We start from the raw sequence: 23,397 nt of genomic DNA, 5'->3' as shown, positions 1-23,397 counted from the left end.
AGTCTCTCCATTATCACTCCTCCGACTCATTGAGTGCGTTCTTATTCCCACCGGAAAAGGTATTCCGCCTTATTTCCTACTTTTCCCCTTCTCTTTTAAGCGACATTGTCTCTTGTAGTTAAGCTATTAACCTATTGCCTCGATCCCAAAGCAGTGCATTGCCATTCCCAAGGCACCAAAGCCCTTGGCTGCAGCGTTTGATATGTTGGAATATACTTGCCGTCCGAGGGATTGACTATGCTTCACGCCATTTCATCACCACACGATGACTCGCATGTGCTTACATGTCCTTTCTCTCACGGTTGCATATCAGACACGAGTATATTACTCTGAGTTGCTCCACCAATGTCTTGGCTTATCTGATGTTTTTGGCTACTTCTGCGGCGAACCTGCCTAATACGTCTTGGTTGAGGAGTCGGCAACAACGACCGCTCAAACATCAAGGACGGGTATCACCGTACTTTGCAGAGAATCCGGGACCCCCGGAAATGACATGACCACTTTTTGCGGGGAAGTTCTGGGCCTTTTCATGTAGGGTCTTGGAATCTTTCATGTATCATTTTGTATGGCATGAGGTACTGCCACGCAGACAAGATATATATCTTGAGGTCGGCCTCTCTCAGATTGCTTCTCGCTTCTCTATAAATCGTCTCCCCCGCCATTCTCTTTGATTAAATATATCGCCTCTCCCTCCAGGATGGCGCCTTCCACTAAAAAAGAGCTCATTGAGCAAGTCGAAAACGTCGAAAAAGGCCTCGACCAAAGCCTCCACTCCCCGTCCAGCATCACCTCCCACGACTTTGACCCCGAACTCTCCGCAAAGCTGCGCCACAGAATTGACTGGCGACTAATTCCAGCTCTCGGGGCCATGTATGGCATCTCCCTAATGGACCGTAAGAACGTGTCCAATGCAGCCATTGCGGGGATGCTCGTCGACCTGCGTATGCGTACAGGTTACGGCTACAACCTCGTCAACATGTGCTTCTTCATTACATACATTCTCCTCCAACCTTTCATGATTGTCCTTTGCAGAAAGATTGGACCGAGATTTTTCTTACCGGGGATTTGCATCGTTTGGGGGGGTGTTATTATTGGTTTTGGGTTTGCGCAGAATTGGCACACGCTTGTGCCGCTGAGATTGATACTTGGAGGGTTGGAGAGTGGATATTTTCCAGGGTGCTTGTACTTGCTTTCGTGTTGGTATACGAAATGTAAGTACTTCTGAACCTTGCGTAGGTTCTGGGGCATTCTAACACAACATAGTCGAAGTTGCTCGTCGATATTCCGTCTTCTATTTAATTGGTAGTCTAGCTTCGGCGCTATCAGGCATTATGGCGTACGGTTTGCAGCAGATGGAAGGTGTCCGAAGTATTCGAGGCTGGCGCTGGTACGCTCAACCCATCATATCATTCACTCAACCCAACCTCAAATCTTCAGGATCTTCATCATGGAAGGCATAATCACCTGCGGAGTCGCTATTTTCGCCTTATCTTTCATTGTCAAATTTCCAGACGAGGAACGAAAAAAACCAAGCTGGGGATTCCTGAATCCCGACGAACTCAATCTTGTCATCGACCGTCTAAATGCCGACCGAGGCGACGTGGAACCCGAGAAATTCTCTTGGAAGAAGTTCCTCGAGCCAGCCACGGAATGGTACATTTATGGTTTTCCCTTCATCCTTTTGTAAGTCTAGGCCAATCCAACTCTTCATCTTATCCCTGCCCAAATACTAATCGCCTCCCAGCCTCGTGACCACAATCGCCTATGCCTTCGCCTTCTTCCTTCCCATAATCCTCAACACCAACCTCAAATTCAGCATGGCAATGTCCCAATGCCTTGGTGCCCCTCCCTACGTCTTCTCCGGCATCCTAATGTACGGCTCCGCGTGGTTCTCCGACAAATACAAAACCCGGGGTCCAGTGCTCTGTTTCCTTTGCCTCATTTCCCTCATCGGCATCCCCATCATGGGCTTCGTTAAAAACCCTTGGGGCCAGTACGTCGGCGTCTTTATCACGGTTGCTGGCACCAATTCCGCAATTCCGAGCGTGATGGCGTACCAAGCGAATAACATCCGCGGGCAGTGGAGACGCGCGTTTTGCTCGGCGAGTCTAACCGGCATAGGAGGTATTGGCGGGATCTCTGGGGCGCTGATTTTTAGGACTCAGGATGCGCCCAAGTATATCCCTGGATTTGCCGCGTGTATGACTTGTAATGTGTTAGTCATGATGACGGTCGGCATTTTGACGCTGTACTTTAGGAAGTGTAATAAGCAGGCGGATAGAGGCGAGAGAATTTTGTTGGGAGATCCGTCGTTTAGGTTTACGATTTGAGCGAGTGAGTTTGGGGGGGGGGCCACTTAATTTCAGAAGCCCTGCTGGAATGAGTAATAACTTAGGATGGGACTAGTTCATTAAGCCACTAGAATCCAAAAGGAAAATTTTTCATTCGATGTTCCTACTCCGAAGAATCTAATCGCACATTAAACAAACTAAGTCTCAAACTAGGTAGGTGCATTGAAGTCCATAAACACAATCCCAGCTCAGCAGTCCACCATACTTTACCTTCTTCAACTTAAATATCACTACCGTGATAGCATCTCGCCTTGAAACCCGAACAGAATATCCCTCAGACGAGATTGGTTGTCTCGAGCTCGGAGAGACCCTCTGGCTAGCGCTCTCCGATTATTACACTGTAGATGTCCTCGCATGTGTTCACGTTCAGCGTTCTGTATGTGCTCGAGGGTCCCTATGAACGCACGATGAACGCACGCCACGAAATAGTACTCATCACAAATAGCAGGATTAGAGACCTCTCAAACAAATTCTTAGACAGGCCACACATGACCCAACCGAAGACGTCAAGAAGGTGTGTATCTATTCCATCACCCATGCCGCATGATCCTGAAATGAGGTCTGTGCATTAGCCCTCATGTCTTCAAGAGCGTTCCCCACCCGTAGTTTAGTCTCAAATGGGGTTTTCCCGGGCTTCAGAGGAATATTCATCTCGAATGTTAGCCTGCTTTAAGAATTCAAGGTAAGGGTTAGTCTGTTGCGTGACAGTTTCCAAATGGCCACAAACTTGTTCCTCTTGTTTATAAGTGCTGCCCATCATTGGGACCAAGCAATTATTGGCGGGAATGGGACGTGGATTGAAACAAGGAGAATTCACTCACAGGATGTTCTTAGAGCTTATATTCCGACCTGTGAGGCCCATGCATTTGGAGTCTACATTCTGTAAGATGCGGAGTATCTCAATCACATTATGGGTGACGTTGGGGGATCTTCCATTGCAGATAATAGTCCCAGCTGCTAGTTACAGCACCGGAAAGTGGTCGGACGTTCCAATAACCAGAGGATGGAAAGCGTTTAGTTGAATAATGTAATAGATAGCTGCAAGTGTCGAATTTATTGAAGACTGATTCTTAATGTGGAACAACTGGAAGGACGTCGCCGACGGAAGCTCGCTATAGCGAAAGACTTCTCGCTCCATTGAGCCTTCGTTATCGAATCTCCATCGAAGCCGATATAATTCTGCCGGTAGGTAGCTTGGTCGTTTAAAAGGGTGGGAGGTTTTGTACCATTAGCGAGGTGACAACCGGGTGAGGGATGGAAGGTCGAAGGATCACGAGAGAGGCAATCGTATAGTCAAAGAAGCTTATGTAACTGCATACCATTTAACCAAATACAAAAAGGGAAGGGCGGGGATATCTATTTCTGAGATAAAGTGTGAGCATGCTGCGGCGCTCGCTTGGGTGCGGCGCTCGCATGAAACACGTTATAGTACAATGTATTATAAATACATTACCTTGCGTATTTACGTCTTAGGATAGAAAGGAAAGTAAAGAGACAAAAGTGAGCCTGCCTTTTAAGGAAAGTTTGCATGTGGTAGCTGAGCTGTAAGGTGCATTCCTGCTGTGGTTAAACCGATAACGCCATCATTTTTGGACGATACAGGAGTTAAAAATAGTAAAAATAGGTATCAGATAGTTATGAAAAAGCTCCTTTCCTACGAGCTCTCTCTTAAGGCTGGGGGACCTGTTGTGCATGATAGAAGGGGCAGGCGTTGTTTTGGCCATTTACCGGAGAGGCCATGAGGTCGCATGAGCCACCTCCAAGAACTCAAGCAATATTGAAAAGAAGTGGTGAATCATGGACAGAAATGGCTACGGAATACTATAAGACTAAAAATCAGCACCGGAGTGGTGTTTGGAGGGGGGCTTTGTAAAATGTACCTCTGCCATTTTGCGCCACGCAGGGGCATTCTCTTAACCAGGGAGGGAGGTTGGAAGATGCTGTTTGGAGAAGAGCATCCAGCCACACTAACAATCATAAGCAACCTAGCATTTACGATAGAGTCTAGCAGTCTCCAGAACGAGGATATTTCCCTTATGGAAGAATACGTCTAGTTGCGGAAGCGGGCCTCAGGCTTTGGCATTCTGATTTGATATTACTCCTTAAGGTTCTGAATGGTTGGAAAGAGAATATGGAGATACGATTTGGAAGCGTCTTTGTATTGAGGGTCACACTCTTTTAATTATTTTTAGGGTAGTCGAGAGGAAACCAATTTATCACGGTGAAGCCGTAGAAAACTAGTTAGTCCTGTGCTAGGAAACAAGTTCATACTGAAAATAGTGGAGATATATCCAATCAAGTTGCGTAAACATGGCTATGAGGGATATTTAACGGTAAATCCAACGACATTGCAAAGGATACTGCTAGTGCAAGGAGGGAGGGCGGCGAACCGGCGCCAGCCATCCCCGCACAAGTGTCTAAATTTTGAAGTTGAAGAGTAGAGAAAGCAGAGGAATATAGAAAACTGTAGCCAGTAGTTAACAGCAAGGACATAATATTTTTAAAGTATAAAATTATTGCCTTGCGTGCCTCTATTTCCGGGTGCAACCTCTTGCACGCTATGGAGACCTCGAAGTCAACCCAGCATTGTTTAGTAGGAAGACATGGCATTATGATGGGAGAGCATACGTTGCATTTAACTCAGTCGGAGGTTCTAGAAACTTCATTATCACGGAATTTGTGAAGAGCTTAAAGGCCCTAATATGATTTTTGCCATCTTGAGTTCGGTACGATTGCCTTACACCATGGTGAAGCACGTGCGCAAGTGCGAATATATGTTTTGAAAGTCGATGTATCCAGAAGCTGTAGGTTCAAGCCGTATAAATTCTCCATTTCAGAAACAAAGGGAAAAGAATCTAGCAGTGAACCAAAGCCTAGTAATCGCAGCCGCAGTTCATCCTTTAAGTATTAACCTCGCAACCCTTTCTCCGACGGTTGAGCTGCTCTGGGGTATCAAGATAAAGTCGACGTCTTAGCGCCTACCGAGTACGTATGCTGACGTCGGCGGCTTCAGGGCATATTCCTCGTCTGAACTGAGAAAGAGGTGGTTGGTGGGAGTTAGTCGCTTGTCCTAACAAGGTAAAGCGCGTATTTACTCGTCCATTGGTTGCATCAGGACAGATGGGCTGAAAGAAGAGGAACAGCTTTCATATAACAGAGGTATCAATAATATATTCCAGAATCCTTCACCAAAATATCCATCTAGGCCAACCACAAAACATATCCACCTCCAGACCCTTACTTCTTCAAAGCCGCAACATGATCCTTCTGAAACTGCTTGCAAAACTCAATCCACTCTTTCGCCCCTTTCTTCATAATCCTCCTAACATCATCCTTCGCCTCTCTAATTTGCCACTGCTCATCCTGCTCTGGTGTCAATGTCTCAATCCTGCCCTTATACTCCATTTCTAGGTCTCTCCCAGCTCTTCGTGTAGGCTGCCACCCAATGGCCTGTAACACAGCACCATCATCAACATCTCCAGCGAGTTCATCAAGTTGTGGAAACATAATGAATTCTTTCTTTAGACATGCGAGATCGAGATATCGACGTAGGACTTCAAGCTTGGGCGACTGCTGCATGCGGAGATTGATGCCCTGTCTCTTTGCCTTGCCCTTGCCCTTGCCCTTACCCTTGCCTTTATTGGAAACGGTGACAGAGTGTTGGCATCCGAATGTTTGTTCATGTAGACCGCATGTGCAGCCTACAATTTTAGTTTCTTCGTTTGCTTTCTCTTTCGCATATTCCTCGCCGCGAGCTAGGCCTTGCGTCATTTTCTTACTTGTCACAGCACCTTTGATGGACGTGTATGCCCATACGCCTGAAACTTCCATTAACCCTCCGAAGGTAATGAGAAGGGAAGCATCAATGGCAGCAGCGACGGGGAAGAGGGAGGACGCGACAACGGCGTCTCGGCGGGATTTGTCGCGTGTGCGGAGAAGGGAGTCGACGAATTCAGAGCGGATTCGTTCAGGGTCGAGGGGAAGAGTAGGAGGGTATATTAGGGTTAGTTCTTCCAGGGCCTTAGTCTTCTTGGTTTTTTCTATTGAAGTAGTTGATTCCGTTCGTAGAGGTGTCGAGGGGGTAGTTTCGACGCCATTAGGAGTGAGTGTTGGTGGTTGTTCTGTTGAAGGTGTTGTGATGGCGTCGGTCAGCTCTAGCGGATTTGTTTCATCCACTGTCGCCGTGATAGCTCCTTCTGAGACCCTATCCAGGAATTCGAGTTGTGTAGACTTGGTCAAATTCACTCCTTTGCCGATCAAAATGGTCGTTCTTGCTTTCAGGCCTTTCCAGGTGGCCTTGGATGCATTGCTCATCATCGCCTTCCGGACATCCTCTTGCCACTGTCTCTGAGTCTTGTGCCAATGGCTCTCTTTCTCACCAGGAGCCGGCTTTGAGAGTGGTGGGGGAGTTGGGGTATATACAAGAAAGCGATCGGGGATATCCTCTACCCTGACGCCCTTTAACCGTGGCTTGGGGAATGGAATCAGATACGCCGTCAGCTTCCCTGGTTCTCTAGTGTGTCTCAATGTCTCTGTCGACGACACCATAGTTATGCTAGGAAAACTAGAATTCGAATCGGTCCGATGCGGGGAGCGCGGGGGCAGGACCTCGAATCCAGCTTCGCGAGCCTTTGCAGAAGAGAACGTGGCACTTCTCTGCGCGAACTCCATTCCTGGCGTTTGGCCTCCATTGGCAGAACTTGGTCTTATCTGGAGTGGAGCTGGATATAATGTGTCATCGTCCGGGCTTCGTAGGACTCCTAGGGATATTGGTGGAAGACCGGAGAGGTCTCTACTTAGTCTTGCGGGATTTCGCGGAGGTGGTTCGAGAGCCTCTGGGAATTCGGATTGAGATGCTGCGAGTAACTGTGGACGGTTTTCGCAGCTGTATTCTACGGGCACGATTTGGGGTGGATTTGCATCGTGGATAGGCTCTTCGTAAGGCGGGGGAGGTTCATCTGGATGGCCATCGTGCGACCCAATATTTTCCAATAGGTTATCTGCTACCATATGACTAGGCGTATCCTGTACCGAAGAATTCGACGTGATCTCGAGGGGATTCTCTTCATTCTGCTCCGTAAATTCGTCTTCTTCCCTTGAATGGACAGAGGCACCCGAGCGTGCCACAATCGGCTCAGTCAGTGTTGTCGAAGCCATGGTAGAATTTTGCAATAAGAAATGAGATTATGAGACAAGACAGAAGACTCAAGAAACAAGACCTCGAATTACAGGCCGTGCTTATGTATTTCCCGAAGCTTTCTAAGCCCTGCTGATGCCCTCCGGTGCGCTGGTTGTGGTGCGTGCCCGCCAAAGAGCTTGCACCCATTCCACCGATCAACGTCCTCAAACGACTCCTAGGATGACGCATGCATCGTACCGAAGAACCCCAGAACAAAACCGAGGGGGGCTCACGTACTCGTTGAAGAGCAGCCTTGGTGTCTGCCTAGCATCTGCACAAAACGTGAACGAAACGGCCACTCAGATTCTGCGCTCGGAAGCATCAGGTGGGGGCGGAGCATGCGAGGCTCGCAAGCTCGGCCGTAAACGGTCAGTCAGTGCGACACAGCCAAATGGAAGTGCGAAAGCCTGCATGAAGCTCACGCTGATTTGTGATCCGTTGAGAACTGAAGCCACTCATCTTATAAGGCTGAGAGGGGATCTCCATGAAGTTTAGGATGCGCGATCAGGCCCAATTAGAATGCATCTTGGTCTGAGCGAAAGAAGCAGTGCTGTGTCTTCTAGGCAGACCAAGCGCTCGGAGGCGAAACTCATCTTGGGGTCCGATGGATCAGAAGGATCGATCGTTCTTGCAATCTGAGAATTCGAGAAGAGCACTTTGGAACTAGCCGGAAAGGGGAGGCCGTCCTCTAGGCGTCAACCTCTTGCCGAGAAGGAAAAATTGTTCAAGTCATAGTCAGATGAGATAATCAATATTCATTGCGACCACTGTTCCGTTTCCACTCCAAGCCTACATGCCTAGCTACTACGACATCCACAAAAGCACCACCCCGTTGAAGATATTCCTCTCTTGCGCGGTATCTCCGGGTGTACTCATTCTCTCAAGCTGATATAGTTGAGATGGGCATATTAGGCTGTTGCGTATGAGCCCCTCTGCAGAGTGAACGACGGTCATGACAATCTAAATACGTACTGCTGACTCTCTAGTCCTCATTCACCAATCATCGTTATCATCCTCGTCATCTGCAATAATTTCAGCACATCGTCTCTCTAACCATATATAAGATACAACTTACCACTATGACTAACTTTACTCTTCCTTGCCGCAAGGGCGCTAGCCAACGCTCCAGCCAGGCCAGCATCTGGTCCTGGAGTCGCACCACCGCCTCCTCCTGGCGAACCCGCTGGTGCTTCTTTCCCTGGCACAATAGCCGCACTCCGATCTCTCTTCTCTGTATCGCTGACCTTTCGTAATTTGGCACCACCACGAATATCTGAAAGTAAATTGTCTCGTCCACCGGCGGCTTGTTTGGGTAAGCCTACTCCGGGCATGGGAGGAGGGGGTGGGGGGCCACCTCCTGGAGGCATTGGTGGAGGTGGGGGAACTGCACTGTTTGGCATTGGCGGTGGAGGAGGAACTGCTCCGGGCGGCATAGGAGGAGGCGGGGGAACGGCGCTGTTTGGCATGGGAGGAGGTGGAGGGACGGCGCTGTTCGGCATTGGGGGAGGCGGCGGAACAGACTTTGTGGGCATTGGTGGAGGCGGAGGAATTGCGTTGTTTTGCGTAGGTGGTGGGGGTGGGGGTGGGGCATGGCTCGATGGTAATGGCGGAGGAGGTGGCGCGTTTGTCGAGGGCGGTAGGGGAGGTGGTGGAGCGCTTGTTGACGGAAGCGGCGGAGGGGGGGGTGCTATGCTCGTCGGCGCTGGAACAGGACGAGACACAGATGGGGGCAACGGAGGTGGCGCAGGTGGCGCATTGTTCGTTGGCGGTAACAGTGGAGGAGGGGCGGCGGCGCTCTTTGGTGGTAGCGGAGGAGGAGCGACATGGATCGAATGAGCCTCTCGAGCAGGCGGAGGTGGGGGTACAGGTCCTCGAATGGGAGGAGGGGGGGGACCCGGCGGTACACGATTTCCAGCGAACGGAGGTGGTACGCCAAATCTCGTTGGTGGTTCTTTCGTCTCCTCCTCAGCAGGAGTCTTTGGTGGACGCGGTGGAGGGGGAGGGCCGGGATTTGCTAGACTGTTCGAAGGAGCTCGTGCCCTCGACGGAGGTGCCGGTGGTTCATGGGCAAATCTTCCAGCATCTGCGATAGGCGGGGGGGCACGGAATCTTGGTACTAGAGGGCCAGGAGGGGGTGATGCTTGTCTCGGGGGAGATGGCACGGGGCTCGCGGAGGACGTTCGATTGATGCCCGAAGCAACGGCATCAGTGCGGGTTCTTCGAGCTGGTGGAGGGGCGGGTGGAGGACCTCTCCTCGAAGATGACGCACCCCCAGTATTCTGAGGGCTGATAGAGCTTGCCTTCACTGTTGGTGGAGCGCTGGGTGGGGGTGGGGGGGGTGGAGCCCGAGCTTTTCGATCGTCTGCAATTTTCTCCTCAATCTTCCGTTGCTCGATATACAACTTGATAAAGTCCGCATTTTCCTCGATCTGGTCCTCAGTAATTCCCATTGCTAACAATTCTTTCAACAAGGGCTGCCACGAGGGGTCCGTCGTATCAATTGCAGAGCTCCTTGTGCTAGATGCATTCGAATGGCTGTGGTGGGTGGGCGAGGTCACGGTCGGGGGGATAATAGATTGGGGCTTCTCATTGACTGAGGAGTGTCGGTGTCCAAACAGTCCACCGAGAATGCCGTGGTGGCCGTGACTCCTGCCGTGCGCGCCAGATGCACCGCCTATGGAGGCCCCAAATAGCTTGTTCTTAGTGTTCTTGTGTGCATTCTTCTCACGATCGTCCATTTTCTTCTTAAATGTCTTCGCCTCCTTCTCATCGCTAAAAGAGAGAGCAGCGAGGCAGTCCTCGAGCTCGAAGGTGTGGAAGAAGACCCGATCTTGGTTGTATGAGAAGGTATCGTATATTTCTTGGTCCCAGATGACACCACGATTCGCAGGCTGTCACTGTGTCAGTCTCCCAAAGCCTCGGACTTGCTCTTGTGCTTACTGAGACATCCACAAGCTTGATCCAGAAGGTGTTGCCCACCAAGTCGTTCGCCAGCACCGCAGCGCCCTGGAGGCCAGTGTAGGTCCATCGGTGCCTGTCGGGGTAGGCAATGTACAGCTTGGCTACAGCGACAGCATGGATCTTGTTTGACGCCTTGGGGACGGTCCGCTTGACCGTCTGCTTGTCCTCGTCGGTGAGTATCGAAGGCATTGCGGTGGGATTCGGAGGTCGCAGAAGTGCAAGGTGGACAAGTGCTGGCGGTTGGGCTTCGGGGGAGGCTCGGCGGGGTGTGAAGTTCACTCGGTGACTAGGCAGCACATGAGGGCGGCGCAATTCATTACGAGTACGTGTAAGAGCTGAAGAATATTATGAGGAGGGGAGCAGTTCAATCTGCGATGGTGGCCACAGCGGGAATAATAGCGGCTCAGTGATGGTGAATGCAGGCCAACGTAAGTGAAGGCGGTGCTGCGGCTCACCCTACTCCCGACCCAATGGCCCCGGTAGTACCTGTGCTTTGCCAAGCCGCAATTTGTTCATCCAAACATCTTTCATGTCGCGTCTCTTACAAACAAATAATGCACCAAAACTCTAGCAGCATTGAGATTTGATCATATTTTAAGCTCCAATAATAACATTTCTCCAGTTGTGATAGTTGCCGGGATGACCCGTTCAGGGCACGATCACGTGAGCGGCCTGAACTCGTTAGACCTCCCTCGAAGTACCAGAAGAGGTCTGTGTAATACCGCAACTACGGAGCGAACATTTCAGTGGCGATCATATTTCAACCCCCCATCCCATCGAGTTCCTTCTGACTCTTCGTCTAATCACCCCTCTTGCTGGTCATTCAGTGTCTTGGTTCAGCGCCATTTTGGCACATTGTATCGGGTATTCCCCGAGCATCCCTCAGCGGCCTGTCAGATGCATGCTTCCACCACAGTCCACACTACTGGGAAGGCTAGCTTGGCGGCTGGCTATGTTCTTGGATAGCCTGCTAACGTGGGGAACCTGGGCGGCGCATTGCTGACCATCAGAGTCGGCGTTCCCACATAGGAGTGTCTCTGTGCATGGCGCTCTCAGATCCAACCCCCAGGCCTAGCAAGATAGATACAGTATCGGCCTGTATCCTGAAGTTCCACCGTAGGACCTGGCTCGACGTAGAGTGTCCTTTTTCCGTCAAGAATTTCCTAGTCTCGTAATTCAGCCACCTGCACTCCAAGCTATACTCTTCATTGATGTTTCCATTCTGGGGTTCTTACCCTCCACGCCAGCACCTTCTCACCGAACGTGGAACATGGCTGGGGCAGAGTTGATCTGTTAAACACCTTGCTAGGATCAGGGAGAGTATCGATTGGATGAAGAACCCCCGTCTTGAATTAGGCTCTGTCATGTTCCACGTTCGGTGACAAGATCCGCTTTCTTGGCTTCGTGAGCGGGTTCGGCGCAATCAAATCGCGACGGCAGAAAATCTCTACGTCGTTCTTGTTGCAATCTTTGAAAAGGGCAACGGTTCTTTATACATATAAGGCTCGGCTTCTCTCTTTCTTAAACTTCTGGAGGTACCAAGGCTCCCAGCATCTCTCGTGTTCGCACTCGTCGCATTCTTTCCCCACCCCGATCCCGGCTGGCGGCCTCCAAGACAGCCAAGTCCGTGCGTGCGGCTGAACACCGAGGAACTCTCAGGCTGCAGGGTGACTCAGTGGAGCTATCTGATAATAAGCATTAGAGGTTCGCCGAAAACAGCTTCTGGAAAATGGGAACACAGTTCGAATCCCAACAAAGGACCATGATGTTCGCTGAGAACATCTTCGAAGGCTGGCTGTCCATGCCGTCCATGGAGGCTTTGCTTAATGATGGAACCGAGATGTCATCTGAACATTCAACCACGACCATCTCTCCCCAGTCGCAACGACAAGAAGACATAGCATTTGGGATAACGCAGGCAGACCCGCCCGCCAGAAATGAGTACGACCTACGCGAACGCCCACTTGGGTCTTGTGAGTAGGGAATGAATGTTAACCCCTCTAAAGAACTCCCAAGGCTTCCAAAAACACCCCTGTTGACGACGCCGCTGGACGCAAGAGACGCGGCCACACCAAATCTCGACTAGGGTGCATCAGCTGTAAGAAGCGGAAGATCAAGGTGAGCTACATTTCCCACCCAACGCGTCCGCCCGCTGAGCTTTGGTGATAGTGCCAAGAAATATGGCCTTCTTGTACCAATTGCGTGAAGCGTGGTTGTAAGTCTGAAGTCTCCAGCCAGTAGCCATAGCTCATCCATCTGCAGGTGCCTGTAGATACCCAACGGTATTCAAACATACGCAGCATGACCGTATCGTTTCCGAAGTGATGAGTAGTCCACGTCAATTCGTCAAGCTCTCAGAAACGCCAAAAATGTTTTCGGCGAATGATATGCGTCTCTTTCACCACTTCCTTATTGCTGCACATCCATGCATACCTATCAAGCATGAATCTGTTTGGATTCAAGATATGCCTACATTCAGTCACCACGTGAGAACCCCCCTCCAGATTTCTAGTATTTCACCTGACCGCCTGCAGTATGACTATCTCATGCATGCTATCCTCGCGTTAGCCGGCTCCCATCTCTCTATGTTCATTGACGACCCGAGAGGCAACATGGCTCTATCCCATCGCCAGACAGCCATCAAAGGGTTAGAAGAAGCATTCGCTAGATGGCCCCCGAAAGCCGATGAGGCTCATGTTATGCTTGCGACTTCATACCTCCTCGCATTTCAAGCAGGATACATGTAAGATCAAAAACTTCCGTCCAAATTGCTTTAAATACTAACCTACTATACATGCCTGACGGTTTCCTTGACAATATCCTCTCTCTACGCGGCTGTGCTTTCCTATCACAATTTATTCTTTCCAATCGCCTTGAAGGGGCATTCTCGGTCGAACCAAATCTTCACAGCACAGGACTCGAGCTCAAGCTTAGGAATTTCCCGTCTCTTGATCAAACTTTAGTCCGCAACGCACTTCGCTCCACTGTGCACTTCTCGCATCTTCTCGAAGCTGATACCACGCAAGATATTGAAAAGGCTCTATTTGCCCAGCTAGTGGAGTCTATTCGCCCCCTCTGCATTTATTTCCCCCCGTCCGAATCACCTGATCCGCCAGCTTCTTCCCGGTCATCAAGCACAGGTAGCTGGGAGTGCTCACTAGCGAGTAGACTTGCCACCCCCCTACCCTCTCCTACGAATATCAACAATCCGATTTTGCCTGGGGATCTACCTGTGACATTGAATGAAGTTATAGCTCGAGGCAGAGGTTTCATCGAAGACATCCCCCCTGGGCACGTGCCAGATCCCTTCCGAGCGTTGAACGCTTTAATGTCAACGCTCGTAATTCTTACCACCTGGCCTCAGGACGCTGTGCTTCATCTGATGTCTCCATCAAACAAACTTGGCATGATCACGATGGCGCACTTCGGCGCAATACGCATCATCGTCACTCCACTATCCGCTCCTGAATCCGCTTTGAATACTCCCGTCAAAGCAATGATCGAATGGTGTGAGAAGATTATCGATGCAGTGGAAGACGACGAAAACATCAAATGGAGTCAATACGTTGAATGGCCTGCTACCATCTTTCGCACCCTACGAGGTTATTTGAATCAGAAACACGGGCTGACGTTGGGCGACATCCATGAAAGGCTCGTGAAGGATGCAGCGGCGTTCCTTGAGGGACGGCCCGGGTGCATATTGCGATGACCCGAAGGCGAAGGCAATCCTGCTTTTTACAGATGTTGCTCGTTTTCCACTTCATTTTCTCTTCTCAAAAAGGGCGTCCCGGGTTCAGTCATTGTATTCCATTTCTTGTTTTGATTCACGGTCGTGGGAATCCTCCACTCTTCATAAAAGATAGACTAATATCACCTTTCCAGGATTAACGCATCTCGGATATTTTTACCGTTCAAATTTACACTCGACACAACTAGTCCAGTTAAGAGTAAGACTATGTTACGAGTCCCTAGACGATTCTCAAACAAAATAACTCCATGGCTTGAATCTCTCCGCACGTGCCTTATGACTACGTCCTTGAAAACTCAATCTCCATCTGCTGTACAACCCCATAACAGAATTATTTTAAACCCCTTTCAATGCCATTCGCCATACCCCTTAGACATTCCTTCCATCCGCCCACCCTTGCTGCTTTCCGCACGATCCTCTTCAGCACACGAAAAGATGTAATGACGTCTTTCGCGTGCCGGAAATATCAACGACCCACACACACAAGAAAATAACCAGATCTAGATCTTCATTCTCCTAAAAATACATGCCCACGATCCTGCATCGAGTTGAACCAAGATTTGTGTTTTTACCTAGATTCACCCTGAACCGAAGTCGTGCAAGCCGTCAGCAACGAACTACCGAACTGGGGACACGCTATCATATGGAAACCTTCAAAGCTGAGCGGAGGATCACACTTGCATCTTAGATCGCGGCCCTTTGTGCCTCATAGGGCTCGACTTGCGCACTCGGGCGTCAGCGGTACTTATGTCTTGTTCGCTTCAGACGAAAATATATATTACTCCGCATACGCGATGGGTACACTGCAGATTCTATTCCGGTACGAATCGATATGATTGGGCGGATGTTTCGAAACATTTCTCTTCCCGACCCTGAGTCGTACATTATTCATTGAAGGAACACTGAGTCTCACAGGTGGACATTGGGAACCCTTTTGGAAGCACTTTAGGGGAGTAAGTAGAAGAATGAGGTGTGGGGAAGATGAATACGGAATGCGGGAGTGAAGGTGAATTCGGGCTTCTGCTTTGGGACGATGGTTCTCAATGAGGACGCTGAGCGTCTATGATGGCAGAGTGTTCGGCGCTAAAAGATGCTGAAGCGGTACCACTTCAGCGGTGTTGCGCTTGTCACAACACTCGTGGCATGGCTTCACATTTGGACTTGCATCTCGTTACGCCCAACATGCACCGGACTTTTATCAACCCATCTGCCCTGCCAGGAACAAGCGACAGACCGCAAGGGCAGCCCCTGGCGTCGGGCTCATTCAGTAAGCGCTCGGAATAGAGAGCGAGATGTGCAGAAGGTTCAATTAGAGTTGCAGCCACCAACACGTCTACCAGCGGGAAGGAGAAGGGATGAGCGCGTAAGAGATACATGTTCCTGAACATCCGCGAGAATCCTGGGGTTCTGGGCGAACAGCAACGTGGACACACTGTGCAGCAGGTCGTAGGGCTGGCGGCAATATGGGAGACTGGCGGGTTTCTGGCGTGAATTTGGGTCTGCCTCAGCGCGTAGATATTCGGGTGTGTACCGAGAGTGTACATTCGACTATGTATGACCGTTTTGGAGACCGCTAAGGCTTGTGAAGATGCACACCATGCTGAGTGATGGTTTATTGAAAGCAGAGATTTCAAGGGTGGGCGTGTCGAAACATGCTCAGAGCAGGCCTTGAAACAGGCCGAGGGAGAGCAGTCGCTGGGAGGTTGATGCCGTCCACTCTGGCCCTTCATCAACGGTGTGCGGTGTGAATTCATGCGCATGTCTCCCCTCCATCTCCCTTACATCATGATTGCTTTTGTCGATGAGCCCGCACGCCCTCAACCCACGGGACCTGACTGGGACTAGCCAAAGCTTGTCAAGACTCTAGTCCTAATTAGGGTGGTCAGCGCTTACAGCAGCGCACGTCATCCAGTCAAAGCGTTTTCAACACCACCTCTGCTTTTTCTCTCCCTTGCATTTCTGCAAGTTCCGTTAGCTTGTGCGACCCGAGTTCCAGTCTTCGATTCGCCGGGAGAATGCCCCTCATGCGAACCAGGCAAGCCGCACACTTCCAGAGGCTCCACTGTGCGAGCAGATTTACAGGTGGATTGCCATTTGTGACCCTGATTTGACAATGCGTCCACGAGGTGGCTGATTATCAGTTCCAGTCCAGCCGGCCACCTCGTTGCATCCGAGGCAGGCTGTCGATAGTTGACATAACAGTCAAGACGATAGTCCTTGATTGTTCGTCGGGCTGACCTCAGATATGCCAGCGCAGAGAGATTATCCTGATGAAGCCCGATGAATCCTGCATGCGGTGCGACTTTTTGACTCGGTCGAAAGAGATCGCCTGGTGAGAAACGGCTCCTTCGGGTAGCGGGAGGTCGAATCCTTCTTTTACGCATCCGCTGCAATCGACGACGCCTCCCGCTTGTGATGTTCAGTCTAGGTCAGGCGCAATGTGCTCCCTGGCGTCTGCCCCATTCCCATTGGCGATGTGCAAGTCCGCCACTCGCATTCCAGGTGCTTGTCGACAAGAGCAGTGACTCCATCGGAGTCTTGGTTATATGACCCCGTCTGTTAACAAGCGACAGGGAGCTCGATAGACGGGAGGCCGGGCCTCTTCTTTCGTCGATTCCCAATACGTAGCCCCTGCTCAGGCTCGCTGCAGACGTTCATCACATCCTTGGCCCAATAGCGTGGGATAATGTGCTGCGTGAGCGGTTGAATGCCAGGTGCCGTTGGTTGTGCGATACGGAAGACCCTGGACCCTGCTCATCACCCTTCTCCACCTCCACAAGGAACAAAAGGTAGACGATGGCACCTCCTTCCGCACGGTTATCGTGGCGAACTTGAGTACAGTGTTCTGTAACTCCACTTGACGTCTTTTCTCTCTCTCCAATGTCTTGTGTTTCTCCGCCCCTTGTATTCGTTTAAGAGCATAAATTATTTTCTGTCACGAATGAGAGCTGGGTCTCCGCAAACGAACGCCATCATCCATCCACAGTCACACGAAATCTTGCGGTTAGCGAGTCGTTTGCAACACGATTTGCACGGGTAGAGTTCACGCTGCATTTACACACCGCATTATAACGCCTTTGTCCTTAAAACCCCATTCTTATCCCATGTAGAAAGGCTTTCTCGGTGGTCCTGTTGAGTTCACTTTTCCTCGCCCAAAAATCCACCGGCTTCGGCCAATCCGATCATCCGGATTAAGCTTCTGCTGGCAGAAGTGCTCCACGACATCCGATCCCCCCATCATTGCCAATCTGAATCGAAAATGCCAGCGGTTCCGGAGGCATTGGTGCACGGGACTGGCCTGGCTTTGGAGCACTTTGAATCTGCAGTATCGCTTGCTGAGCGAGAGGTAGTGGATGCCGTTTCTGGTCTCGTTCGACGCATCAACATTCCAGTCAACAGCACAAGTCCGTCTGGATTAATCGAAGCCAACACCCGGGATCCATGGAGCCAGAGCGGAAAATATGCATTGGCATACGTATGGTTTTGCATACCTCTACTTACCATCGCCGGACTACTGCGATACTACCGCCTCTTTACCGACAAGATTAGGACTGTGCTCCACCAAGAAGAGGTATTGAAATCCTCGGCAACCTCCTCTCCAGATACCGATTACGAGTTGGCGGTCATGTACACTGACAAGTCCACAAATAAGTTCTTTCCACGTGAAGGCCCTTTACCTGGCCCACCGAAAACGGAAGCATCGGTTTCCTCGATAGGACCTATCAACAATTGCATCGCTCTCTTCCGGTTCCTTTTCTATCGGCCAATTCGGCAATTCCAAGTTAAAAAGGGATGGAGGCCAATCATCTTCCCTTCCTTGAGCGTCAGCGTCATTGTGTCATTGGCATTCATCTTGGGCATCCTCTACTGTTTTATTCCGCAACCGTTATTCTGGCAGAGCATCGCTTTTGGATCCCCACCTCTTGCGATTCGGTCTGGTATGATGGCTGTGGCGCTGATGCCATGGGTGGTTGGGCTGAGCATGAAAGCCAACATCATCACACTTATCACCGGCATTGGCCACGAGCGACTGAACGTGTTGCATCGTTGGGCCGCTTACTTATGCCTCTTTCTCAGCATAATCCACACTGTCCCGTTCTATATTACCCCAGTATGGGATGAGGGAGGTCGAGCCGTCTTTTTGAGCCTCTTCGCACATGAGGGGTTCTACGCATATGGCACAGGTATGTTCCCCTAAGTGATTTGAGATGACCCTCGCTAATGAAATTTAGGAATTGCTGCGCTCGTCCCACTAGCCTTCCTTTGCATTCACTCTCTCTCTTTTCTCCGCCATTGGATGTATGAACTCTTCGTCACGCTTCACGTCCCTGTCGCCATCGTCTTCCTCGGAATGATATTCTGGCACTGCCACAACTACCTCACGTCCTGGAACTATCTTTTCGCAACCCTTGGTATCTGGCTAGCATCTTACCTAATGCGCCTCTTCTACCTGAACTGGACGAACCCATTTCGAATGTCATGGCTGATTGGCGACGAAGCTGCAGTAACAATCATGCCTGAAAACGCCATCAAGATTACTATCCCGACTCAAATGAAATGGAGGCCAGGACAGTACGTTTATCTTCGCATGCCCGGTATCTCGGTTTTCGAAAACCATCCTTTTACCATCGCTTCCCTGTGCAGCGATGACTTCCCCTCTGAATACGGCGAGGGGTATAGGGATATGGTCCTTGTTTTCCGCCCTTTTGGGGGTTTCACAAACAAAGTGCTCAGAAGTGCTATCGAGCATGGTCCCTGGCACACCTACCGAGCCTTTGTGGACGGCCCCTATGGCGGTATGCAGCGGCGCATCGAAGCCTTCGAAGACGTTGTGCTCATTGCTGGAGGAAGCGGTATCACGGCTATTATCAGCCAACTCCTGTCTCTCATCAAGAAGATGCGAGATGGCAAGGCTGTAACAAAAAACGTGCACGTCATCTGGGCTTTGAAACGTCCTGAGACCATGGAATGGTTCAAAGAAGAACTACGTATTTGCCGGGAATTCGCGCCCCCAGATTCAGTGACATGCCAGTTCTTCATCACGACGGCAAAGCGAATGGCCACGGGTCATCTTGTCAGTGCCAAAACTCCTACTCGACCTGTATCACTCTATTTCCACGACAAGGTTAACGATGCCTTCCAAAACATCGCTGAACACCGTGCCTCTGGAATCTCATCAAAGCGACACTCAGCACTCATCCGTGACGAAGCCCAGGGCGATCCAGAGCGCGAAAAGGAACTTCGCAGAGAAAATGAAGACGCCATCACTGCGCTCCCGCAAGCCCATCTCGTCCCCATGAACCGCGGCGGCCGCCTCGCCCCACCCAGCACCCACACCGGGGTAGACACTGACATAATCTCCCCCGCGCCGCGCTCCATTTCCGCCCGCCGTCAAGACCGTAATCTCTCCCTCGACATCTCACAAGCCGTAGAAGCCGGTACCGGCGCCATAAACCCCGACATCCTTAACCCGTCCTCCCCGACCACAGGCGCATCCAACATCCAAGCCTTCGATTTCGGCTTCCCCTCTACACCTACCGAATTCCAGAAGAACTTAATGCGCTTCGCCTTCCTGCCCGCCGCGGTCAAAAAGCGCGACGGCTGGTCCACCGAATACGGCCGCCCAGATATACCCTATACGCTCCGCGAACTGAGTAAAGGGTTTGGAAGGCGTACGTGTGTGTTTGTGTGTGGGCCACCGAGTATGCGTATGGATGTGAGTAATACGGTTGCGGATTTGCAGCGCTCGGTTTGGAGTGATAGTGGGAGGGATGAGATTTTTTTGCATGCGGAGAATTATGCTTTGTGAGTATCTGTGGTGAGCAAGTTTTTCTTATTTGGGTTGGGTTGTGCATAGCGTGATTGGTTGCTTAGGTTTCTTCTGGATCGGATCTATACCCCTCAGTCTCAGTCTTCCCTTAAATCTTTCTTTGTAATACTCATGATGGGTCATAACGATGCGCACCGCAGTATCGCGCGGTGGGTCGGAAAGACCTATGCTTCTTTTCTCTTTGTATATTTTCTTTGGGGACCGGAGAGTGAACCAATAGAAAGATAAGATGAGGAGAGATGTACTTCTTCGATCAGACTAGAGTTGCGAAACTCACAGACAGACATTCAATATATGTCAGTACTATACCACAAACTGTATTCAGAATCCGTGCATGTGTGTTTATGCTTTGAGGTTGTGTAGTGCAATCAAGTAAGACGCAGCATATTAGAGTTAGCATTTGTGCATTTCTGTCCATGATTCTAGATCACGAGAACCACCATCGAGGTAGGCGCTTAAGGGAATGTAAGTTATGTAAAGAGTGGATTTTAGCTACCTAACTAGTATATTAAAAGAAGAAAGGAGGGAAATTCTAGTTCCCTGCATACCCATCTTTCCGTACCGGTAAAGAGTAGAATTATATAAGGTGTCTAAGGGGAAGTGTTGGGCAGTTCGTATGGCATGTGTATGTTGAAGGCGTTGCAACAGAAGGAGAAAGTAAGCTACACTTTACAACTAATAATTCTCATCTGTTGTTTCCTCAACACCTGTGTTAAAATGCAGTTGTAAACGAGAGGGAAATAAATGTATTGTTATTTCTGTGCAGCATGGCAGTCCTCGCAACATCGTCATAGGAGCGTGAAAGATAGGGTTTCCAGCAAGAAACTGGTTCCATTTGTCAACACTAGGACTTATATTACCATCCAGTCTGTTTTTATACATCAGAACCCGTCCTAGTTACCTAACTATAGGGTCATTTTTGTTCTAACCTCATCCCTATTCGTGCTTAATCCCACCCATGGCTTCGCGAAAGGTCTCTATGCCCTTCTCGAGCATAGCCTTTCGATTCTCTAGATGATTCCGCTGCTGCGTCGTCTCAGGGGGCTCCGCAGCAATGAATTCGATCTCTTTATCAGTAAGTTGGTGAACCACAAGAGGAGAGAGTATCTTCTCTGGCAGTGTCTCAACGAGATGACGTTCGATGACATGCTTAGCGACGCAGTTGATGAAGAACTTCATCTCGTCCTTGTAGTATGCGCGACAGCTGTCTAGGGCTTCCTCGGACGAGAACTTGTCCATGTCCAGCTGGATCGAGGCTTCCAGGGCTTTCTCCATCATGTTCGGATCAATGACTTTGCGGGTCGTAATCGCGCCATTGACAGGGATGGAGATCAAGGACGCTTCGCGCGCCTTCTCATTAACCTTAGAATGCTTCATCTTGCGTTGCTTCTGCAAAGTTGTCGTGAAGTAATGATTATAGGTCATTGGGTGGCGCGACTTTGAGGTGAGGACCTTGGCCAACTCCTCTTTGCATTCCTGCAAGGACTGAGCGAGGGCAGCATCGACAATCAAGTTGGTAAGCCGGCCTTGAAACTCTGTAGGTGCGGTGTGCCGAAGAACCGTGTATATAAACTCCTTACAAACGCGGGCGACTTTGGCAATATGGTCCTCTGCAATCTCTTTCCAGGGGGCGGATTGCTCCCAGAACAACTGGCTGATTAGTTGCGGATTGAAGTTACCTGGCAGCTCGGATCCACGAGATCTCTCTAAAACGGTTTGGACCCAGGCAATTCCCTCTTTACGACTGAGTTTCTTGGGCGTTGGCAGCAAGATCGAATCTCCACCACCCTGAGCATCAAGATCCTCCTCTGCTTTCTCAGCCTCTGCAATATCGAAGTCTGCGTCACCAGGACCGGCTCCAATGGCGTGTTTATGACCTCGCAGGCGCATGTTCTCCGCAAATCGAAGATTCAGGTACTGAATGGCGGCGCGGAGACGGCGAAGATTCGTGGTCGAATCGACAGCAGCCTTCTTGTCCATGGCGCCGAAGAATTCGTTATCGTAATGGCCCTTTACGGCAGACTTCAAGATGTCGTTGATGCGCATACTCATCTTCATGAGCATCATCTTCTGTTCAGATAAAGTAGAACGCTTTTCGCCGAGATTGCTGATATCGTCTGTCGTGGTCTGCAGTTTCATACTCATCTCTTCTCTGAGAGACGGAAGCTCCTTGATCAGATGATTCAAGAGAAGCTTGCTAAGGCGCTCACGAAGAGAATCAATGCCGACGCACTCGCGTGGCAGATCAACATATCGGCCTCTGCTGAAGAAGACGGTCTCCGATTCATTACGCTGCGCGAAGGAGAATCCCATCTCATTGTCTGCACGATTCTTGAGCATGTGCCATCCGCGCTCGAGGTAGATATCCTTGTTTTGTACAAGATCGATCCAGCTTCCTTCATTGTCGGAGCCTGCACGGAGGAAGTCGGGCTTGGTGACTATGCCTAAAGTACGACGTCCTTTAGCATCAATCTGCTGGCAGTAGCTGAGGATGATCTGGTTTGCGTAGTCATTCTTGGCAGATATTACCGCTAGAATGATGGTACGCGGGTTTTTCATGTATTCCTTGACAATGTCCAAGATCAAATCCTTGTCGGCCTCTGTCTGAGCCTTGTTCGCAGCGTGAATGAGACCAGGAAGATCGACCAAGGTCCTACACAGTCATGAGCTTTTTTTTTTTACTTGCATGTTTAATGAGACTTACAACTGGGGACGGTCAGGTCCACAAATCTCAACAGACAAGACATCTCTAGAGAAGGCTCTTGAGTTGATTTGGCCAACCTTACCAAGTCCCATAACCTGAGTAGAATCTTCGATTATATCAGGAAGCTGCGAGAAGTCCTCAATAGACCTAGAGAAAGACCTCAGCTTGACCTGCTCTAGCTTGGGACGAAGCTTGTCTGGTGTGATCGTAATCCTGATTGTCGATGACGGAGAACGTCGCAAGACAATTTCAGTCGCAAACCTAGTGCAAAGGTTCTCTTTGCGGGGAAACGGGATTTCAGTAATAGCCTCGAGGACGGAGCTCTTTCCGGAACTCTGATCTCCGCAGACCACAATCTGAGGAAGCTCTACAATACCACTGAGGCCGGTACGGCGGAGCTTGCTACATCAACTATTTGCCTTAGGCCTAGGTGGAGGTGCCCAACTTACCTTATCCACAATATCCATGACTTTTCGCTGGTCATCGCTCTGAAGAGCCTTGAGTGAGTCAGTCATGACCGCATCTGGATCGATAGCGACTGGAGTAGCGGGAGTCTCCGCGCTATCGTACTCAGAATCGCTTCCTGTATCGGTAGCCATGTGGTTTGAGCAATGCAGATGTATA

General features: G+C 50.2%; 7 protein-coding genes across 7 annotated transcripts; 4 read left to right on the top strand and 3 right to left on the bottom strand.

Moving 5' to 3' along the window:
* Positions 1 to 799: 799 nt before the first annotated feature.
* On the top strand, positions 800 to 2,366 carry BDR25DRAFT_271152 (major facilitator superfamily protein). Its single transcript, XM_033687245.1, has 4 exons — positions 800 to 1,211; positions 1,264 to 1,387; positions 1,438 to 1,683; positions 1,745 to 2,366. Exons 1-4 carry the CDS (start codon positions 869 to 871, stop codon positions 2,328 to 2,330), a joined length of 1,299 nt encoding a protein of 432 aa, XP_033541757.1. The 5' UTR covers positions 800 to 868; the 3' UTR covers positions 2,331 to 2,366.
* A 3,129-nt stretch (positions 2,367 to 5,495) lies between these two features.
* On the bottom strand, positions 5,496 to 7,565 carry BDR25DRAFT_306979 (uncharacterized protein). Its single transcript, XM_033690752.1, has one exon. The coding sequence runs from the start codon at positions 7,506 to 7,508 to the stop codon at positions 5,589 to 5,591; it is 1,920 nt and encodes a 639-aa protein (XP_033541756.1). The 5' UTR covers positions 7,509 to 7,565; the 3' UTR covers positions 5,496 to 5,588.
* Positions 7,566 to 7,623: 58 nt separating this feature from the next.
* BDR25DRAFT_361135 (uncharacterized protein) lies at positions 7,624 to 8,222 on the top strand (the record flags this gene model as incomplete). The annotated part of the gene is made up of 3 exons (XM_033696367.1): positions 7,624 to 7,967; positions 8,026 to 8,059; positions 8,094 to 8,222. The coding sequence occupies 3 exons, from the start codon at positions 7,624 to 7,626 to the stop codon at positions 8,220 to 8,222; spliced, it is 507 nt and encodes a 168-aa protein (XP_033541755.1).
* A 97-nt stretch (positions 8,223 to 8,319) lies between these two features.
* On the bottom strand, positions 8,320 to 10,914 carry BDR25DRAFT_296091 (WH1-domain-containing protein). The gene is made up of 4 exons (XM_033688891.1): positions 10,471 to 10,914; positions 8,606 to 10,421; positions 8,503 to 8,552; positions 8,320 to 8,443 (listed from the first exon to the last, which is right to left on the bottom strand). The coding sequence occupies exons 1-3, from the start codon at positions 10,678 to 10,680 to the stop codon at positions 8,524 to 8,526; spliced, it is 2,055 nt and encodes a 684-aa protein (XP_033541754.1). The 5' UTR covers positions 10,681 to 10,914; the 3' UTR covers positions 8,320 to 8,443; positions 8,503 to 8,523.
* A 909-nt stretch (positions 10,915 to 11,823) lies between these two features.
* On the top strand, positions 11,824 to 14,407 carry BDR25DRAFT_306977 (uncharacterized protein). The gene is made up of 6 exons (XM_033690751.1): positions 11,824 to 12,432; positions 12,498 to 12,609; positions 12,661 to 12,706; positions 12,754 to 12,977; positions 13,026 to 13,234; positions 13,288 to 14,407. Exons 1-6 carry the CDS (start codon positions 12,221 to 12,223, stop codon positions 14,198 to 14,200), a joined length of 1,716 nt encoding a protein of 571 aa, XP_033541753.1. The 5' UTR covers positions 11,824 to 12,220; the 3' UTR covers positions 14,201 to 14,407.
* A 2,630-nt stretch (positions 14,408 to 17,037) lies between these two features.
* Positions 17,038 to 20,370, top strand: BDR25DRAFT_271145 (uncharacterized protein). Its single transcript, XM_033687244.1, has 2 exons — positions 17,038 to 18,423; positions 18,472 to 20,370. The coding sequence occupies exons 1-2, from the start codon at positions 17,499 to 17,501 to the stop codon at positions 20,046 to 20,048; spliced, it is 2,502 nt and encodes an 833-aa protein (XP_033541752.1). The 5' UTR covers positions 17,038 to 17,498; the 3' UTR covers positions 20,049 to 20,370.
* Positions 20,371 to 20,829: 459 nt separating this feature from the next.
* On the bottom strand, positions 20,830 to 23,348 carry BDR25DRAFT_271143 (dynamin family protein-like protein). The gene is made up of 3 exons (XM_033687243.1): positions 23,223 to 23,348; positions 22,774 to 23,171; positions 20,830 to 22,722 (listed from the first exon to the last, which is right to left on the bottom strand). Exons 1-3 carry the CDS (start codon positions 23,286 to 23,288, stop codon positions 21,006 to 21,008), a joined length of 2,181 nt encoding a protein of 726 aa, XP_033541751.1. The 5' UTR covers positions 23,289 to 23,348; the 3' UTR covers positions 20,830 to 21,005.
* Positions 23,349 to 23,397: the final 49 nt, after the last annotated feature.

The sequence above is a fragment of the Lindgomyces ingoldianus genome (genome assembly GCF_010093535.1).
Source record: "Lindgomyces ingoldianus strain ATCC 200398 unplaced genomic scaffold BDR25scaffold_42, whole genome shotgun sequence".
NCBI classification, from domain to species: Eukaryota; Fungi; Ascomycota; class Dothideomycetes; order Pleosporales; family Lindgomycetaceae; genus Lindgomyces; species Lindgomyces ingoldianus.
Note: the sequence above shows the minus strand (reverse complement) of the source record. Positions and strands in the feature narration are given on the sequence as shown.

What these genes read in the sequence shown, in the direction of transcription:
- BDR25DRAFT_271143 (XM_033687243.1), bottom strand. Translation starts at nt 23,288, where the DNA reads ATGACTGACTCACTCAAGGCTCTTCAGAGCGATGACCAGCGAAAAGTC. An exon ending in TCATGGATATTGTGGATAAG is followed by an intron (nt 23,172 to 23,222) that starts GTAAGTTGGGCA and finishes TGATGTAGCAAG; the next exon opens with CTCCGCCGTACCGGCCTCAG. An exon ending in GGACCTGACCGTCCCCAGTT is followed by an intron (nt 22,723 to 22,773) that starts GTAAGTCTCATT and finishes ATGACTGTGTAG; the next exon opens with GACCTTGGTCGATCTTCCTG.
- BDR25DRAFT_306977 (XM_033690751.1), top strand. Translation starts at nt 12,221, where the DNA reads ATGGGAACACAGTTCGAATCCCAACAAAGGACCATGATGTTCGCTGAG. An exon ending in GTAAGAAGCGGAAGATCAAG is followed by an intron (nt 12,610 to 12,660) that starts GTGAGCTACATT and finishes CTTTGGTGATAG; the next exon opens with TGCCAAGAAATATGGCCTTC. An exon ending in GCATTTCAAGCAGGATACAT is followed by an intron (nt 13,235 to 13,287) that starts GTAAGATCAAAA and finishes CCTACTATACAT; the next exon opens with GCCTGACGGTTTCCTTGACA.
- BDR25DRAFT_306979 (XM_033690752.1), bottom strand. Translation starts at nt 7,508, where the DNA reads ATGGCTTCGACAACACTGACTGAGCCGATTGTGGCACGCTCGGGTGCC.
- BDR25DRAFT_271152 (XM_033687245.1), top strand. Translation starts at nt 869, where the DNA reads ATGTATGGCATCTCCCTAATGGACCGTAAGAACGTGTCCAATGCAGCC. An exon ending in TTCGTGTTGGTATACGAAAT is followed by an intron (nt 1,212 to 1,263) that starts GTAAGTACTTCT and finishes AACACAACATAG; the next exon opens with TCGAAGTTGCTCGTCGATAT. An exon ending in GGTTTTCCCTTCATCCTTTT is followed by an intron (nt 1,684 to 1,744) that starts GTAAGTCTAGGC and finishes ATCGCCTCCCAG; the next exon opens with CCTCGTGACCACAATCGCCT.
- BDR25DRAFT_296091 (XM_033688891.1), bottom strand. Translation starts at nt 10,680, where the DNA reads ATGCCTTCGATACTCACCGACGAGGACAAGCAGACGGTCAAGCGGACC. An exon ending in TCAAGCTTGTGGATGTCTCA is followed by an intron (nt 10,422 to 10,470) that starts GTAAGCACAAGA and finishes ACACAGTGACAG; the next exon opens with CCTGCGAATCGTGGTGTCAT. An exon ending in GAGTAAAGTTAGTCATAGTG is followed by an intron (nt 8,553 to 8,605) that starts GTAAGTTGTATC and finishes AAATTATTGCAG; the next exon opens with ATGACGAGGATGATAACGAT.
- BDR25DRAFT_271145 (XM_033687244.1), top strand. Translation starts at nt 17,499, where the DNA reads ATGCCAGCGGTTCCGGAGGCATTGGTGCACGGGACTGGCCTGGCTTTG. An exon ending in GTTCTACGCATATGGCACAG is followed by an intron (nt 18,424 to 18,471) that starts GTATGTTCCCCT and finishes AATGAAATTTAG; the next exon opens with GAATTGCTGCGCTCGTCCCA.